The 16,890-nt window shown below is 45.6% G+C and overlaps 1 protein-coding gene across 1 annotated transcript in view; it reads right to left on the bottom strand.

The window, feature by feature from the left end:
* Positions 1-878: 878 nt before the first annotated feature.
* Positions 879-16,890, bottom strand: part of LOC134456614 (E3 ubiquitin/ISG15 ligase TRIM25-like) — a 38,732-nt gene continuing 22,720 nt past the window's right edge. The window contains exons 8-10 of the mRNA XM_063208034.1: positions 9,559-9,642; positions 3,622-3,758; positions 879-2,094 (exon numbers count right to left, since the gene is read on the bottom strand). Of these exons, the coding sequence (XP_063064104.1) occupies positions 1,672-2,094; positions 3,622-3,758; positions 9,559-9,642 (644 nt within the window). The 3' untranslated portion in view covers positions 879-1,671. The remainder of the gene's footprint in view (positions 2,095-3,621; positions 3,759-9,558; positions 9,643-16,890) is intronic.

The raw sequence follows: 16,890 nt of genomic DNA, 5'->3' as shown, positions 1-16,890 counted from the left end.
GACAAGGTATCCATTTTGCGTTAGCTGAAATGTAATCCATTTTCATTCACACTACGACAGACAGGGGTAGTGGATGGAAGAAGTGTGTGTGTATTGTGTGTGCATGTGTGTGTGCGGGTTGCGTGCTGTGCTGTGCTGTGTGTGTGTGTGTGGGCGCTGTGCTGTGCGTGTGTGCGTGCGCTGTGCTGTGCTGTGCTGTGCGTGTGTGTGTGTGTGATGTGCTGTGCTGTGCGTGTGTGTGTGTGAGTAGTCTGCTAATACCGACCCCTGCTGTCTTGCCTGGCCTGACCAAGTGGCAAACTTTAAGGCAGGAAAAAAAAAAGTCTTCAAACTTGAATATTTTTGAGCAGATTTTGGTCAGTCCAGTTTGGAATGGGTAAGGTTGGGATTTGGAGAAGAGACTAGGGGACGGGGAAATAGACCAGTCCAAATCTGCCTGAGGATCCAGGACCCATGTGATAGGTGTGCTGTTGCCAGAATGGCAATGACCAAAAGTCATAACAGGTTTTCACTACAGGTTGGGCAATGTCAAAGTAGCAGGCCCGTAGCCAGCCTTGTGATAGGGGGGGATCTTTTTCCCCCGAAAGTGGACTTCATTTGGCTCCCTATTTCAATGTCCCCAAATACACGAGCACACTTAAAATATTTTAATTTAGACATATTTTATTCATTATGAGTTTGCTGTGAGTCTGTTGCTGTCCTTAATTGTTTGTCTGTTGCTCCCCATTCTTAACATACTAAATGGACATGAATTGCTTCAAATTACTGCTATCTCACAGTTATTTTCATTGTTGGCCCAGTGTTGGGGGGTTCGAGTGGGGGTGGGGGACGGGAGGGGGGGTTCGAACGAACCCCTCGAACCCCCCCTGGCTACGGGCCTGAGTAGTGTAGTACTCTGGTAGTAAGTAACATTCTATTCCAGCAAATAGTGAAGTGTTCCACTAGTGGAACATTGTGCATTACGTGGAGAAGAAAGTTTGGGGATGTTTCGGGACGCAAGGAGAGAGAGAGAGAGAACAACTCTGTCTGCACTGGAAAAGAAGGAGAGAAGAACCAAGGAGTTTGGTCAAACTTTGGTCAGGTGGTCAAGAGGAGTTCCCATGGCCCATATTGCAAGATGGAAGGGGAAGGGATGAGGGGGTGGGAATCATTAACTGTCAGGTGATGAAGGAAACTGTCTGAGGAGATGGTGGACCAACAACCAAAAGGGTCAAAAACGTTGGGTCAGGAGGTCCCATTGCCCATATTGCAAGGTGGAAGGGGACGTGATGGGGGAGCATGGAGCATAAACTGTCAGGGGAAGTTGACAGGAAATTGACTTTGGAGATGGTGGACCAAGAACCAAAGGGGTCAAAAATGTTGGTCCTACTGTGGCGCAAATGGTAGGGCACTCTTTTGCTATGCGGCCGCCCCGGGTTCAATTCCCGGCCTGGGTCCTTTGCCAACCTCCCACCTCGCTTACGGTCACCATCTGCACTGTACTATCATGAATAAAGTCAGAAAGACCAAAACAATATCTTAAAAAAAACATGTTGGTCATGTGGACAAGGAGTTTCCATAGCATAAACTGTTGGGGGATGGAGGAAACTGTTTTGGGTTTGGGGGACCTCAGATGATGTGGTCTGTGGAGATGGTGGACCAACAACCGAAGGGGTCAGACAAAACGTTGGGTCAGGTGGTGGAGGAGTCCCCGTTGCCCCTCTCCACCGGACAGATGAGCAGCGTGGAGTCCAGGTCCAGCCGGAAGGCCGGGTACAGCGGCTGGGTAAAGTGGCAGCGGAAGGTGTGGAGCAGCATCACCGTCTCCCCCAGCCGGTAGAAGGAGAGCTCCCCCCGGTGGCGGTCCAGGAAGACGCCGATGCGCGGGCTGGGCTCGGCCGCCACCGTGATCTTGCGGTTGTCGTGCCAGGCGGCGTAGCCGGCGTGCGTGCAGCGCAGCCGCCAGGAGTTGTCGTTGCGGCCCAGCAGACAGGGCTTGCCGCCGCCCTTGCGGCCGATGGCCCGGTAGGTGACGCCCACGTCCACCCAGCCGCCGCCCTGCCACTCCACCTCCCAGTAGCTGGCGTCGCCAAACTGGCCCTCCCTGCACAGCACCTGCAAACGCGGCAACATCATGGGAAAGTGGTGAATAACACACACTAACACTATGACAAAGCACCTGCAACATGACATCATGGGAATGTGGTGAATAACACACACTAACTTTAAAGGGACACTGTGTGAGATTTTTTTTGTTTTTTTCCAGAATTCATGCTGCCCATTCACTAATGTTACCTTTTTCACGAATACTTACCACCAGCATCAAATTTTAAGTATTCATTATGACTGGAAATATTGCACTTTTCATACATGAAAAGGGGGATCTTCTCCATGGTCCGCCATTTTGAACTTCCAAAAATAGCCATTTTTAGCTGCAAAAATGACTGTACTTGGACCATACTAGAAAATATTTGTTTAATACTTACTAAACCTACATGTAAAGATCAAATTTGGCAATAGGAAGCCCAGTTTCAATGAGCAGCATAGTTGCAGTACCTTTTTTGACCATTTCCTGCACAGTGTCCCTTTAAGCGTCTCCGTTTTTGGTGTGACATGGTGGCATGTGTGCATTGGTGTGACATTAATACACCTTTTTATGACGTCAAACTGGAGACATTGAGTGTTCTGTGTCTATGATAAAGCACCTGCAACATGGCATCATGGGAATGTGGTGAGTAACACATTAATTTTAAGCCTCTTCATGTTTGTGTGTTTTTGAATTATTTTGTTTTTTTAAAGTGTTTTTCAACGCTGTATGTCAAATTAGGGTTATGAGTAGGTTTGTTGTGGGAACAAATTCACTATTTTCATAGCTAGTTTCAAGTTTTTCATAACTCATTTTTTTTAACTGACAGGTTAGGGTTGGGGACGGATGGTCTGGGCACAGGTTGGCATTACTGCCATTGGCATTACAATTTTGTATCAGCCATGTGTAAAAACAAGTCTTTTGCCTGTGCGCAGCAACAACAAAATGTGTTGGAGCAACACATGCGATGAATTAACTTAGACTGACGTCATACAGTGTTTTGGGTTTATGGGCCAGTTTACATTACACTGTCTCTGTATCGTTTCCATTGCGTTTGCACTGTGCGTGCACATTGACACCCTGGGAAATGACTCCCCAGGTGGAACAATTTGAAGACGCCCGATGATAAGAAAAGCTCTGACTGGTGATATAAGGAAGGCTCAAACTACACGACTATCGGCCCGATTCTCGGCCGAAAACCCCCCTCACGAAAATTGGTGGAAGGACCCAAGGACCATCGCAAGCGATTGTTGGGAAAGATGTCCTCGTTGTGTGCAACGTTCAAAGATAGAAATTTCGGCAGCTCAAACAGTCGCCGATCGCAAATCGTAGAAATCAAACACCGTTTGATATTTTCGAATCAAAATAGAACATCGGGCATTGTCTCTGTGTTTACGATCAGTGATAAGATTGACAGTTGCGATTCTCTTCTAGTGTGCAAACAAACTTCCCCTGACCCCCAAACTCCCCAAGAAAATCGTGAGTCGTGTAGTTTGAACCTGGCTATCAAGTATGATAATCCTGTCTATGTACTGTATGATAAGAAAGGCTCTGACCTGTGCCACGCTGTCAAAGCGCAGGGGGTGCGGAGGGTAGGCCTGGGGCTCCTCGCCGCAATGGGCCCCCTGAGGACTGTCCATGAGGAAGAGAGTGGGGTGAGCTGTGTCTGCATCCAGAGTCAGGCGGCAGGCGTCTGGATAAAGGAAGAGAGAGGAGAGGCAATCAGTAAGGCAATTGATTACTACTGCCCTTAAAAGGCACATTCATTTGGTATGTAAGCTGTGATTTGGCATACCACACTAAGGGATTTGTAGTCAAGATGGGAAATTGCCATTGACTAGGTGAGCTTGCGTTTAGGACAGTCAATTAGGGTTTGCATTTTGAATGGCCAATGGTTTGAAAATGAACACATGAATCCTGATTTTTTTATTTTACAACTTTTCATTTAAAAACATGCCTCGCTAACACAAGTGTCATTGCTCATGCTGAATTATGCAAAGCGCTATTGCACTAAAAGCTTGGATAAGTGCCCAAGATGAAATTGATGAGCAAAAATGGGAAGAAAAGTCTGCATGTGTAGGCAATTCCAAAAGTCATGAAGTGTGATGCATTTCAGCCAGTGTTGCCAGATGTACGATAATTATCATATTTGCACCATCATTTTGTTCATTTTTGTCCTCTGGACGATCAAAAAAAAATTACGTACGATAATTCAGGTCATTTAGTTACCTTGAAACAAATGTTTGGATATTGTACTATAAATGCCAAAAACGATTTGAGGTTTTGGTAGCCTACGATAGTTCAGCCTTTTCCATCTGGCAACACTGATTTCACTCTAACTTGCAAATCTCTCATCCATTTTCAAATCCCACAGGAAAAAGACACACGATATTCTAGGGGGAGAGAAACAAAAGTGGTGTCCATCTTGGGTTTCAGCAAATGTATCCTGTTATAATGTAGTATCTGATTCCAGAGTAAAAGCCAAACGTCTTCCCAGCAACGCAGACATCTCATTAACCATCTGAACTTGTCTAGCTGGCAAACCCTTTCCCTCCAAAGCAGCGGTCCTTAAGCTTTTTTTCTTAACGCACCACCTTACCTATGCCCAAGACAAGCCACGCACCCCCAAGCCAAACTTCTACACGTGTACACGCACTAAAAAAGGATTCAAGTGATTAATTAAAATGTCTCTTGTTTAAGACATTAATCAATACCTTAATGACTTTACATGGGGACCAAAAAATGTTAAAATTTGGTTTTTAATTTGGCCTAATTGTAATGTTCACTACAGAATTTTGGTCACAACTTTAACACAAACAAAATTCTGCGCACCCCCTGAAATCTCTGGCGCACCCCCAGGGGGTGCCCGCACCCCAGGTTAAGAACCACTGCTCTAAAGTATTATCTTCAGATCTGACCCGAGTGTGATAAGATTGTTGGGTCTATTCTGTTACTTCTATTCACCATGTCATTCAAACGGCTTCTGTGAATATATCGTCTTACTTTGACAATAACAGAGCTTTCATTCTGCTGGGCTGCATAATTCTTAATGCAGTCATCAAAAATCTTGGTGTGAATATATCATCTGAAAACCTTGCATCAAGTCGAGTCATTTAACATACAAATACTGGCAGGATCTTCGAGGACACAACTGAGTGGTGCTGCAGATCATCTAATAATCTGTACGTAATAACAAAGCAACTGAGCAACTGCTTAGGATCGTGTTAGCCACTTGAGGAAAGAAAAAGCAATCATTGAAAACCACAGAACTCTAAAGAAACAAGGACGACAACAAACAGTGCGGATCGATGACAACAATTACACACAACAAGCGTCAGTCTGGCCAAAGAGGCCATACTTCTTCTCCCAATGCTGAACTCTGGCTAATGAACAGGGTCAAAGTGTTATCTTATTCATTAGCTCTACTTGTTTTGCTTTTGGAGACAACTAGTGGTGTCCTGTCGATATAGCCCACCTCTCAATCTGAGCTGCAAACCGCTCCTGAATCAGCATTCAGGTTAGGGCAATGTCGACATGCTAACAGGTAGCTCATTTCAACATAGCAGCCAATTTGGACAGGACAGGCAAGCCAGCCCTTCCATACTCCCGCACAGTAAACATGCCGCGTTAAACCATTTTAGCCTGGAGACACTTATTAGCTGCATTCAAGTTCTTGAGATTTGAGGCTTTTTATTAAAAGTGTGGGCATGGTAGAGCTGAATGGACACATTCTAATGCAAAATGAGGGTCCTAGCTTTTAAATGCAACTGATGTCTTGTTTGTATGTGCTTCGGAGGCTGAGATATTAAGGATTTAATAGACAGAGGGCACCCTTTCCCAAAAAGGGCTCAGGCTATAATGGGTTAATTCAACACTAATAGTATATGGACCATTCGATTTTATAGACAGGTCATCAGCTGGGAAAATTAGGCCTTTCGTCCTACCGCACTTTTCTCTGTGGATTACTGACCAGAAGCCCTATTGGAAGAAATTAAAACATGGGGCCACGTCAATTTTCGCTCAGAATTCAATATGGCCGCCATTTTCCAAAATGACTTGTTTTCATGCATTATTACATTGTACTATAAGGTGATATTCATGAACGATGAACTACTTTCAGCACTATTCTGTCCTAATTCCTTACATACATGTTTACAAAGGTTGACTAAACTAACAGAAATGAAAATAAAGTTGGCCACCTTGCAATATCCAAAGGAAAGTGCTGAAAATAATGATTGAAATGCAAATACAGAGTCTATGGCTGCGAAAATTAGGCCTATTGTCCTGTCAGTGGATTACAGACCAGAAGGCCTATTGAAAAAGATTCACCAGCTGGTTGCCATCTCAAATGTACTCCAAAATTCAAAATGTTCTCTGTTTTTCAGAATGGCAGCCTTTCATACATTTTTCTCAATACTATAAGACCATAATTATCAATAAAGAGAACCTATTTTCAGTGAAATCTCCTATCTACAGACGTGAGTACAAAGGTTGGCAACAAAAAGATGTCAATTTCCTTTAGACAATATCCTAAGGATTGTTGTCAGAAAATGATTGAATTACACATACACAGTTGACTGCTGAAAAAAGGCTATTGATCTGCCAAACTTTTCACATTAGATTTCTGACCAAAAGTTTTTCAGGCCTACATTTTTTTGCATAAAGCAAGGGTGAGTGTGCATGCGTGTGTGCGTGCGCATATCACCCGCTCATCTTTCCTCTGCTCTACAGTGTCTTTCCCCCACACACTATTCTGCCTCCTCCACCCCCTCACTCAGCCCCCCCCCCCCACACACACACACACACACACACTATTCTGCCCTCCAACCCCCTCACTCATCCTTCCCATGCTACTCTGCCCCTCCACCCCTCACTCACCCCCCACTATTCTGCCCCCCACGCTCAACCCCCCCCAACACACACACACCCGGTCTACTGTGTCTATGTCAGTGTATGTAAAGAAGCACACTGGCCACACACACTTGAGAAAAGCGCACTCAGGCACACATACACACACATACAAACGCACGCACACACACACACACACACACACACACACACACACACACACACACACACACACACACACACACACACACACACACACACACACACACACACACACACACACACACACACACACACACACACACACACACACACACACACACACACACACACACAGTTTGGCAGGACAATATGCCTTTTTTCAGCAGTCCACTGTGTTTGTGAAATTCAATCACTTGACAACATTTCTTTGGATATTTCAAAGTGGCAAGATACAGGGGGTGGTCAAAATAACTGAGACACCTTTCATTTTAGTTTTGGAAGTTTAATGGCTCAAGTGGACCAGCCTGTTGGCCAATCTTCATTAATGGCACATTGCACCAGTAAAGTGAAGTGTCAAGGTTCAATTAGCAGGGTAAGAGCACAGTTTTGCTGAAAATTTTGCAGTGCACACAACATTATGGGTGACATGTCAGAGTTCAAAAAGGAGAAATTCTGTGTAACTGTTGCATCTTTGACCGAGACAGCAAGTCTTTGTGATGTATCAAGAGCCACAGTATCCAAGGTGATGTCTGCATACCACCAAGAAGGATGAACCACATCCAACAGGATTAACTGTGGATGCAAGAGGAACTAAGTGACACTAAAATGACAGGTGTCTCAGTTATTTTGTCCACCCCATGTATATATATTCATGCCTTTTTCTAGACAACCTTTATACTCACGTCTGTAAGGAGCTAGGACAATTTAACTGAAAAATAGGTCATCTTTATTGGTAATTATGGCCTTACAGTATTGAGAAAAATGTGTGAAAGTCTGCCATTCTGAAAAACAGAGAACATTTTGAATTTTGGAGCACATAGATGGCCCCAAGTTTTCATCTTTTCCAATAGGCCTTCTGGTCTGTAATCCACTGACAGGACAATAGGCCTAATTTTCGCAGCCATAGACTCTGTATGTGCATTTCAATCATTATTTTCAGCACTTTCCTTTGGATATTGCAAGGTGGCCAACTTTATTTTCATTTCTGTTAGTTTAGTCAACCTTTGTAAACATGTATGTAAGGAATTAGGACAGAATAGTGCTGAAAGTAGTTCATCGTTCATGAATATCACCTTATAGTACAATGTAATAATGCATGAAAACAAGTCATTTTGGAAAATGGCGGCCATATTGAATTCTGAGCAAAAATTGACGTGGCCCCATGTTTTAATTTCTTCCAATAGGGCTTCTGGTCAGTAATCCACAGAGAAAAGTGCAGTAGGACGAAATGACTAATTTTCCCAGCTGATGACCTGTCTATTAGTGTGTAATTCAAGTCTTCGATTGTTGAATTAACACCAAGAAGCCATATGCGCTCTAGAAGTGTTAAATTCAAGCCTGTAAGTGTAAATACAGCACTTTATCAATTGGGACCACATATTCTCAAAACAGTCGAATAAACACTGCATTTTATTCCTGACTTTGCATTTTGTACCAAACATTGAAGTGGCTAATGAAAGGTGCAACGCGTTATTAATCAACTCTGCTCGTTTACTTTTGGAGACAACTGGAGACATCGAGGCAGGACCGGCAGCCAGCCCTGATGATGTGATAGTTAAGAGACTCGCTCGCAGCGCGGCGCGTGGCTCGCTGAGACAACACGAGGAGAAGGAAGCCTAACCTAACGCTGATGAATGACATCGGGAGAGTCACACGAGACGCGAGCTAGCGGAGGCTTGGCTATCCCAGCTGACACACTTAACTTTGTGACATCATTACCAGGGAAGGGGACCACAAGGTATAGGAGAAGGAGAAGGAGGAGGAGAAGGAGGTGGAGGAAATGGAGCGGGGAGAGATGGAGAGATGGAGAGAGCGAGGGAGGAGAGGGAGAAAGATGGAGGGATAGAGGGTGAGATGGAGAAGGGGGAGGGAGATCTGATTTCTGTGAACATGGCGCCCGTAAGCCAGACACATGTCTCCACATGTCAGGTGGAGAGAGAGATGGATTGATAGAGAAAGAGAGGGAGTGAGCGAGAGAGAGAGAGAGAGAGAGAGAGATGTAGAGAGAGAAGGAGATAGATGGATAGAAACAGTGACAGAGAACCAGAGAGAGCAAGAGAAAGGAAGATAAGTAGATATAGTTAATGAAAGAAAGAAAGAAAGAAAGAAAGAAAGAAAGAAAGAAAGATAGAAAGAAAGAAAGAAAGAAAGAAAGAAAGAAAGAAAGAAAGAAAGGGACAAAGAAAGACAGGAAGAGAGAGGGCAAAAGGGAGAGTCAGCTAGAAAAGAAAGAGAGAGAGAGAGAGAGAGAGAGAGAGAGAGAGAGAGAGAGAGAGAGAGAGAGAGAGAGAGAGAGAGAGAGAGAATGCATGAAAGGAAGAGCGAGAGAGGCGAGACCCGACCCGGGGAGACCGCCACGGGAGTGTGAAAATGAGTACATCTCTAAGGTTACATGCTACGTTAGCTCCCTACCCAGCCTGCCCGGCGGCCGATGTGGTACTTACACCTCAGGAAGGTCGACCTCGTGCGCTGGTCCGACGAGGAGTGGAGAGCCAGGGAGGAGAACGGAAACGCCATAGGCAGTGACACTATAGAGGTAGAGAATAGAGAGAGAGAGAGAGAGAGAGAGAAGCGGGGAGGAAGGGAGGGTGAGGTAGATGAAGTCGGAGAGAGACAACAAAAGAAAACACGAGAGGAAGAAAACAAAACGTCATTTTTTCCATTTCGTTAACTCGAACACTTGAGCACAGCGATGCATCATGATGACACATAAACCCGCAGAGGCCTGACATTTCCTCCGACCCACATTGCATGCTGTGGACCAAACGCATGGCTGGATTGGCCATCAGGCATACAGTGCAATTGCCTGGTGGACTGTTGATGATTTTGCCCTGATCTTCCCTTAAATTAGTTGCGTGCAGTGTGCAGTGAACACTTGTGTGCTGTGGAGTGCTGTGTCACAATGACAATGGGAGTTGGCGTTTCCCAGTCAGGCTTTCACTTAATGCAATGGTATCAGTTCTCATGCCGCTATACAGCTGACCTCGCCGAGTCAGATTCAAATATTCATTCTGGCTTTTGTGATCAAAATAGCTCGTACTAGATGAATAAAAATGTTGTCGCAGGCTTTAAAGGGACACTGTGTGAGATTTTTTGTTGTTTATTTCCAGAATTCATGCTGCCCATTCACTAATGTTACCTTTTTCATGAATACTTACCACCACCATCAAATTCTAAGTATTCATTATGACTGGAAAAATTGCACTTTTCATACATGAAAAGAGGGATCTTCTCCATGGTCCGCCATTTTGAATTTCCAAAAATAGCCATTTTTAGCTGCAAAAATGACTACTTGGACCATACTAGAAAATATGTGTTTATTACTCAGTAAACTTTCATGTAAATATCAAATTTGGTGATAGGCGACCCAGTTTCAATGAGCAGCATATTTGCAGTACCTTTTTTGACCATTTCCTGCAGTGTCCCTTCGTTGTCTCTCTCAATGTCTGGTGGACCGGTCCTGGTTGGAAATGCCCGGCCAGAGTTCTTTTGTCCCAGTCCAGGCCTGACCAGACGTAACCTAGGAGCCGGTCACAAGGAAACCCCAGGTCGCTCTCCAGTCACACACCCTACAAGTGACCTACATCTGCACCCCTACACCTCTACTTCCCCTCCTTACCACCCTCTGCTCTGATGATCTCCTCGCCCCTGTGCTCCCTTAACCCTTCCTCCAGCCAGTGGGTCAGTCGTGAACATGGAAACCGGTCAACACAAAAACCACCAAATCACCCTTTCATGAGCCCTGAAGTGACCCATATCCATGTATGCATCTGTGACACCCCCTGTAAGCTCTACCTAACCCTCACCTCATGTCTTCTGTTGTACATCCACCCCTCCTCACCCTGCATGTTCTCCCCTGCACACCACCTCCCTCTCCTCAACTCCCCAATACTTCCTCTGTCTTACTATTCACCGTATTCTGCCCGGCCCACTTTGAAGTTCGTTAAGATACTTGAATATCTTGATATCTAAAATGGTGTTTTGAATCTATTTCTTGCCCTTTCTGTTTTTTTTCCTTCTGAAATTTGGTTGTTCAAAGTTCAAATTCAAAATTCTATATCAGAGGGTAGCCCCTTAAGATGAACGTTTTTGTTTTTGTCCCGTTTTTCTGTTTCTGTCACGTTTCGAAGATTAAATAGACACGGTTACATTTGCCTTTACCACACTTTCTGTTTTCTACACCCACTTCCTGGGTACTATAGCGGAACTATGTCAATGGCGGTATGTGTGACAAATTTTCCATGAGCCACCATTGCTGTGTAAAAAAAATGTAACAGTAGGGCCAATGGGATAGGCTGAACTTTTACTTATGTGGCTCTGGTATGGCTTACCGCACGCACCCTCCCCCTCCCCTCTTTCACTCCTCATCTCCCATAAAGGTAGTAATCCATCCTTTGACCTCCCCACACCAAGTGTAGTGACCCATATCCACTCCTCCTCTCCTCCTCCTGCTGCTGCTCTTCTCCCTCACACTCAATACAGCAGGTAAAGCTCCAGGAGAGCCAAGTAAAGGGCCGTACACACACGTCGCTGCTAGTTACTCGCTCAGCGAATGAACTCAATAAAATGTCAATGTGTCCCAGCGAGACTCGCAGGCGAGTAGGCGAGTACTGTACAAGCGATGCGATGTGGGCGGATCCCGAGTTGAAAATATGTTATCTTCGAGCGAGGCGAGTAACCAATTGGAATGCAGAGTCCGGTACTCCTCGCCTGTCCATTGGCAGTTAAAGCCGCGAGAACTTTCAGCGAACGTTCCATGTAACGAGTGGCGAGTAGGCGAGCAAGCAATAAGCTAGCTTTGTGTGTGTACGCCGCTTAAAACCCCTCCTCACTCACGTCTCCAAGTGAGCCACATTCACCCTCCACCTCCCCCGTCCTCAGCTCCCTCATCTCAGGTGTAGCTGACCACTTCACCAGAGAGAGTAGAGAGAGGAGGGGGGGCATCCCCCTTTAGGCAGACCTAAGGACTGTTCTATTAAATGCTAGGAGTATTATGACACGCCCCTTTAGGCAGACCGGAACCTGGTCACGTTAGGTGCCCATAGCAACCCATTACATTGGCATATCTCTACTTAAAGAATCTCTGACTTCACTCCCCTCCTCACCCTCAGGTATCCCCCAGGGCTGGTCTGGGGCAACAAAAAAAAAAAAATCTGTCCGGGCATTTTCAGCCAAGACCAGTCCACCAGGCATTAAGAGAGACAATGAAGCCTGTGACAACATTTTTAGTTATCTATTATGAGCTATTTTGACCAAAACAGGTAAAATGAATATTTAAATTTGACTCAGCTGCAGCAGCATGATGACTGATACCACTACATTGAGGGGAAGGCCAGGCCAAAATCTTAAAGTGTTTATGAAACGAAAACAAAGTAAAGGAATTGGACCATTTCCAGGACAGATTCTGACAGTTCTAAGCCTTGTGAATAAAATGGGATATTGTCTGGGTGATATTTTGTCCTAAAAGTCATGTTAAAACGTTCCCAAAAAGTGTTATGTTCGTTTTTTTTGGTGACATGCAAATTTTATGCAAATGATATGCGTGACATAAAAGGGGGGAGTTCACCTCATTCCACCTTGTTCAGATCAATGGCGGCTAGTACCAAACCAAAGCGCAGTGTCAAGCAGTGTGTTGCTGGAGGGCCGAACGGTGCCAGCTGCAAAAATGGCTACTTGACAGAAGGAATGTCTTTGCACAAGTTCCCTTCTGTGAAGAATGATGGAACTGTGGCCAACTGTGGAGAGGGCTAAAACAAGGGCTCTGTGGATCCAATTCGTACGCAGGCACCGGTGTGGCAGCTTTTGTGATATGCACCGGATTCTCATCCACCCTGTAGGCTATCTGCTTGTAGGATAGACTGAGTAAAGTTAAGTATAGAGTACAGTTGGGCTAAATCAAATATGCCTGTGTAACAATAAGACTCTGATCTAATTCCAAAGTGTAGGCATAACATAAATGACAGCCCCAAAACCTTTGCTGACCATATCGAAGATTGTGTAATCTCTGTTTATGTTGACATTCGCTTCCTGCCATACATTTGTCCCACATAGCTTGCCATAGCCTCGTACAAGCAGATGTACATGTGGATGAGAATTCCGGTGCATATCACAAAAGCTGCCACACTGGCGTGGTTTTGAAGCAAGCTCATGGTCACTGTTGTGCTCTGCACATTTCCACCCCTCGTGCTTCACCACAAATGTGGAGATCGCGGGCATGGTTGGACTGAAGAGAATGCTATTGTCTCAAGCAGATCCAACAATTGACATCGCCGGTGTGCAGACTGAAACTGCCCCTGTAACTGCTCGTGCACTGCTTTGCTTTAGGCTACGTTTTACCTTGTCCATCTGCTTTGTATGTTGTTTTCAGGAAAGGGTAATGCACATTACATGCCAAACCGATGCAAATGCTCACTTCGCCTGTCAGACATGTCACTTTCTGCAGATGTATCAGTGCCTCTGAAATAGATTTGTGCTGCTGGTTTTTTTTCATGAGGTTGGATGTGTGGTTTTTCGACACGCTGATGTTTGTATCAGAATTTTGGTTCCTTTATAAGATGTGGGTCCATCAAATGTGTGTTGTTTTCTCAGATCGCCATACTAGCAAACCAGGGACTCTCCTCTTTGATGTCACAGCCCAGCTCATTAGTCACAGCAAATTTCACAGAATTCACACTTTGAGTTGCCATTTTCACAAGTTCCTCCAGGATGATTGGGTTCAAAGTCTCATCGATGCTATCAGAAAAAACAAGGCTTTAATGGGAATGACCGTTTGTTTTCATTTCATAAACACTTTAAAAGGGACACTGTGCAGGAAATGGTCAAAAAAGGTACTGCACCTATGCTGCTCATTGAAACTGGGCAGCCTATTGCCAAATTTGATCTTTACATGAAAGTTTACAAAGTAATAAACAAATATTTCCTAGTATGGTCCAAGTACAGTCATTTTTGCAGCTAAAAATGGCTATTTTTGGAAATCCAAAATGGCGGACCATGGAGAAGATCCCCCTTTTCATGTAGGAAAAGTGCAATTTTTCCAGTCATAATGAATACATAGAATTTGATGGTGGTGGTAAGTATTCATGAAAAAGGTAACATTAGTGAATGGGCAGCATGAATTCTGGAAATAAACATCTAAAAATCTCACACAGTGTCCTTTTAAACAGTCCACCGGCCAAATGCCCTGCATGCCTTATGGCCAATCCAGCCATGGGTATCCCCCAGGAGGGAAAAAAATACAAGATGAAAACTACTAGAAAAAAAACACAAGTCATTCTCCACCCACCTCACACACCCCCAAGGTGACCCACTTCTATCCATACCCTTACACCTCCACCTCCACCTCAACTCACTGCACCCCTCGCCTTCCTCTCCCTTACCACCCCCCACCCCCCCCTTCCCCATACAAGTATCACCCTCGGCAATCCAAACGTAAGATGGAAACTAGAAAACCCCCAAGTCATCCATCCTGCACCCTCCCCACATCTCAACTGACCCACATCCAAAACTCCGTCCACCCACACAACCAACCACCCACCCGCACCACCCATCTCCACCTCTTTCCCTCTTCACCCCCCCCCATACAGGTATCACCTTTGGCAATCCAAACATAAGATGGAAACTAGAAAACCCCAAGTCATCCATCCTGCGCCCTGCACCCTCCCCACACCACCTCAACTGACCCACATCCAAAACTCCCTCCATCCACCCGCCCCATCCACCTCCTCTCTCCCTCCTCTCTCCCCCCCATGCAGGTATAGCCCCGGTGGGGCGGTAGCCAAACACGTGTCGAGCATATCGGTGTCGGCCCGGCCCCGGCTGAATAATTCAGCTGCTAATGAAAGAATAACACTGGGTGTCTGTAAATGGAATGTGTGCTGCTGGGGCAGTGTTTCCCAACCTTTTTTGTCTCGTGTACCCCATTTTCGTTGTGCCATAAGTTCCCCCAAATCGTGTTCTAGTAGTAGCAGCCTTTATTTGTCCCAGTATGGCCAATTGTTTTGCAGTGGTGGTACACCTCTCACACCCACACCCACACTCACACCCACACCCACACCCACACCCACACCCACACCCACCCACACACACACACACACACACACACACACACACACACACACACACACACACACACACACACACACACACACACACACACACACACACACACACACACACACACACACACACACACCCACAAACACACACATATTATATTGCTTTCCCTATACCAATGTGACTCTACTCCATATATTTGTTATAACTATATTGTTCCAAGTACCCCCTGCAGTGTGCTCGCGTACCCCAAGTGGTACACGTACCCCAGGTTGGGAAACAGTGTGCTGGGGCCTGCCTGCCTGCCTGCCTGCCTGCCTGCCTGCCTGCCTGCCTGCCTGCCTGCCTGCCTGCCTGCCTGCCTGCCTTTGGCTGAGTGTCGGGTGAAGTGGGCCAGGCAGAAAAAGCAAGGCTGTGAGGCAAGGGAGGCAGGCGAGCGAAGCTGGGAGGTAGGGAGACAGCAAGGCAAAGAAATGGATGAGAGAGAGAGAGAGAGAGAGAGAGAGAGTGAGTGAGTGTGTGTGAGAGAGAGAGAGAAGTAGTCACATAACCAGAGCTCTAAATTGACTTTTTTCTTCACCAGCCAAAATGGCAAGTAGATGTTAATGTTACTAGCAAACACACACTCAGTAATGGGTCAAAGTGGCTAGTAAGTTGGTATTTTCTACCAGCTAAACTGAAATTTCACCAGCATTTGGCCGGTTGGTTAGTGTTCATTTTGAGCCCTGCACATAAGAACAAAGGGCAGCCAGTGAGGCAGAGAGGCAGCAGCCAGTCAGGACCAGATCCTCCATCACCAGGCCATCACAACACCATCAAGAGAGGAGAGAGTGGGGGGAAGCATGGAGCGATGGAGGGAGGGAAGGAGGGAGAGATAGAGAGAGCGAAAGGATGTGAGGGGGTGCAGGCATAGAAAACAGATAGACATAGAGCTAGAGGAAGATAAGATATGGGAGTGTGAGAGAGAGCGAGAGCGAGAGAGAGAGAGAGCGAGAGCGAGAGCGAGAGCAAGAGAGAGAGAGAGAGAGAGAGTAAGCAAAAAAGAAAGGGCAGGGGAGGGGAGTGGAGATAGATAAGAGTCTGCCGGTGGAGGAAGCCCGCCTGGGCCTTCTGTCTGGAGCCAGGCCAGCTCTTGCTAACCTTATAGGGGGATGTTTTAGGCTGTTAAGAAGCATGGGGGAGTAGCAGGGGTGGCAGGCAGCAGGTGGTACTGATATGGGGGGATGTTAGTGCGGAGGAGGGCGGGTGGTGATGTGGTGATATGGGGATAGCAGTGCGGATGGTGGTGGGTGGTGGTGGTGGTGGTGGTGGTGGTGGTGCTGATATGCGGATGGTGGTGGGTGGTGGTGGTGGTGGTGGTGCTGATATGGGGATAGCAGTGTGGACCTTGAAAAATGACCCTTAAACAGTGGCTGAAAACAAATCAAACACACTCCCATAAATCAATAGAATGAACATTGTTTTACTTTTACTTTTACTTTTATTTTTTACTTTTTGTATTTGTCATGTACCTGATGTTTGTGTTGTGTGTAAATGTCCTCTGTCATACTTTAGGCTACTGTTTGTTTTCTTGTTATTTGTTTTATTATGAGTACCTTAGGACAACAGATAAAATGTGGCATCTATGCCAATTCTGGCATGTTTATATCGAAGCTATCAAGCTGATGTATTGATTAATGTACATTGTCCTAACCAAATAAACAAACAAACGAATGCATGAATGA

This window comes from Engraulis encrasicolus, chromosome 1 (genome assembly GCF_034702125.1).
Source record: "Engraulis encrasicolus isolate BLACKSEA-1 chromosome 1, IST_EnEncr_1.0, whole genome shotgun sequence".
NCBI lineage: Eukaryota > Metazoa > Chordata > Actinopteri > Clupeiformes > Engraulidae > Engraulis > Engraulis encrasicolus.
This window is presented reverse-complemented; position numbering and strand designations above follow the sequence as displayed.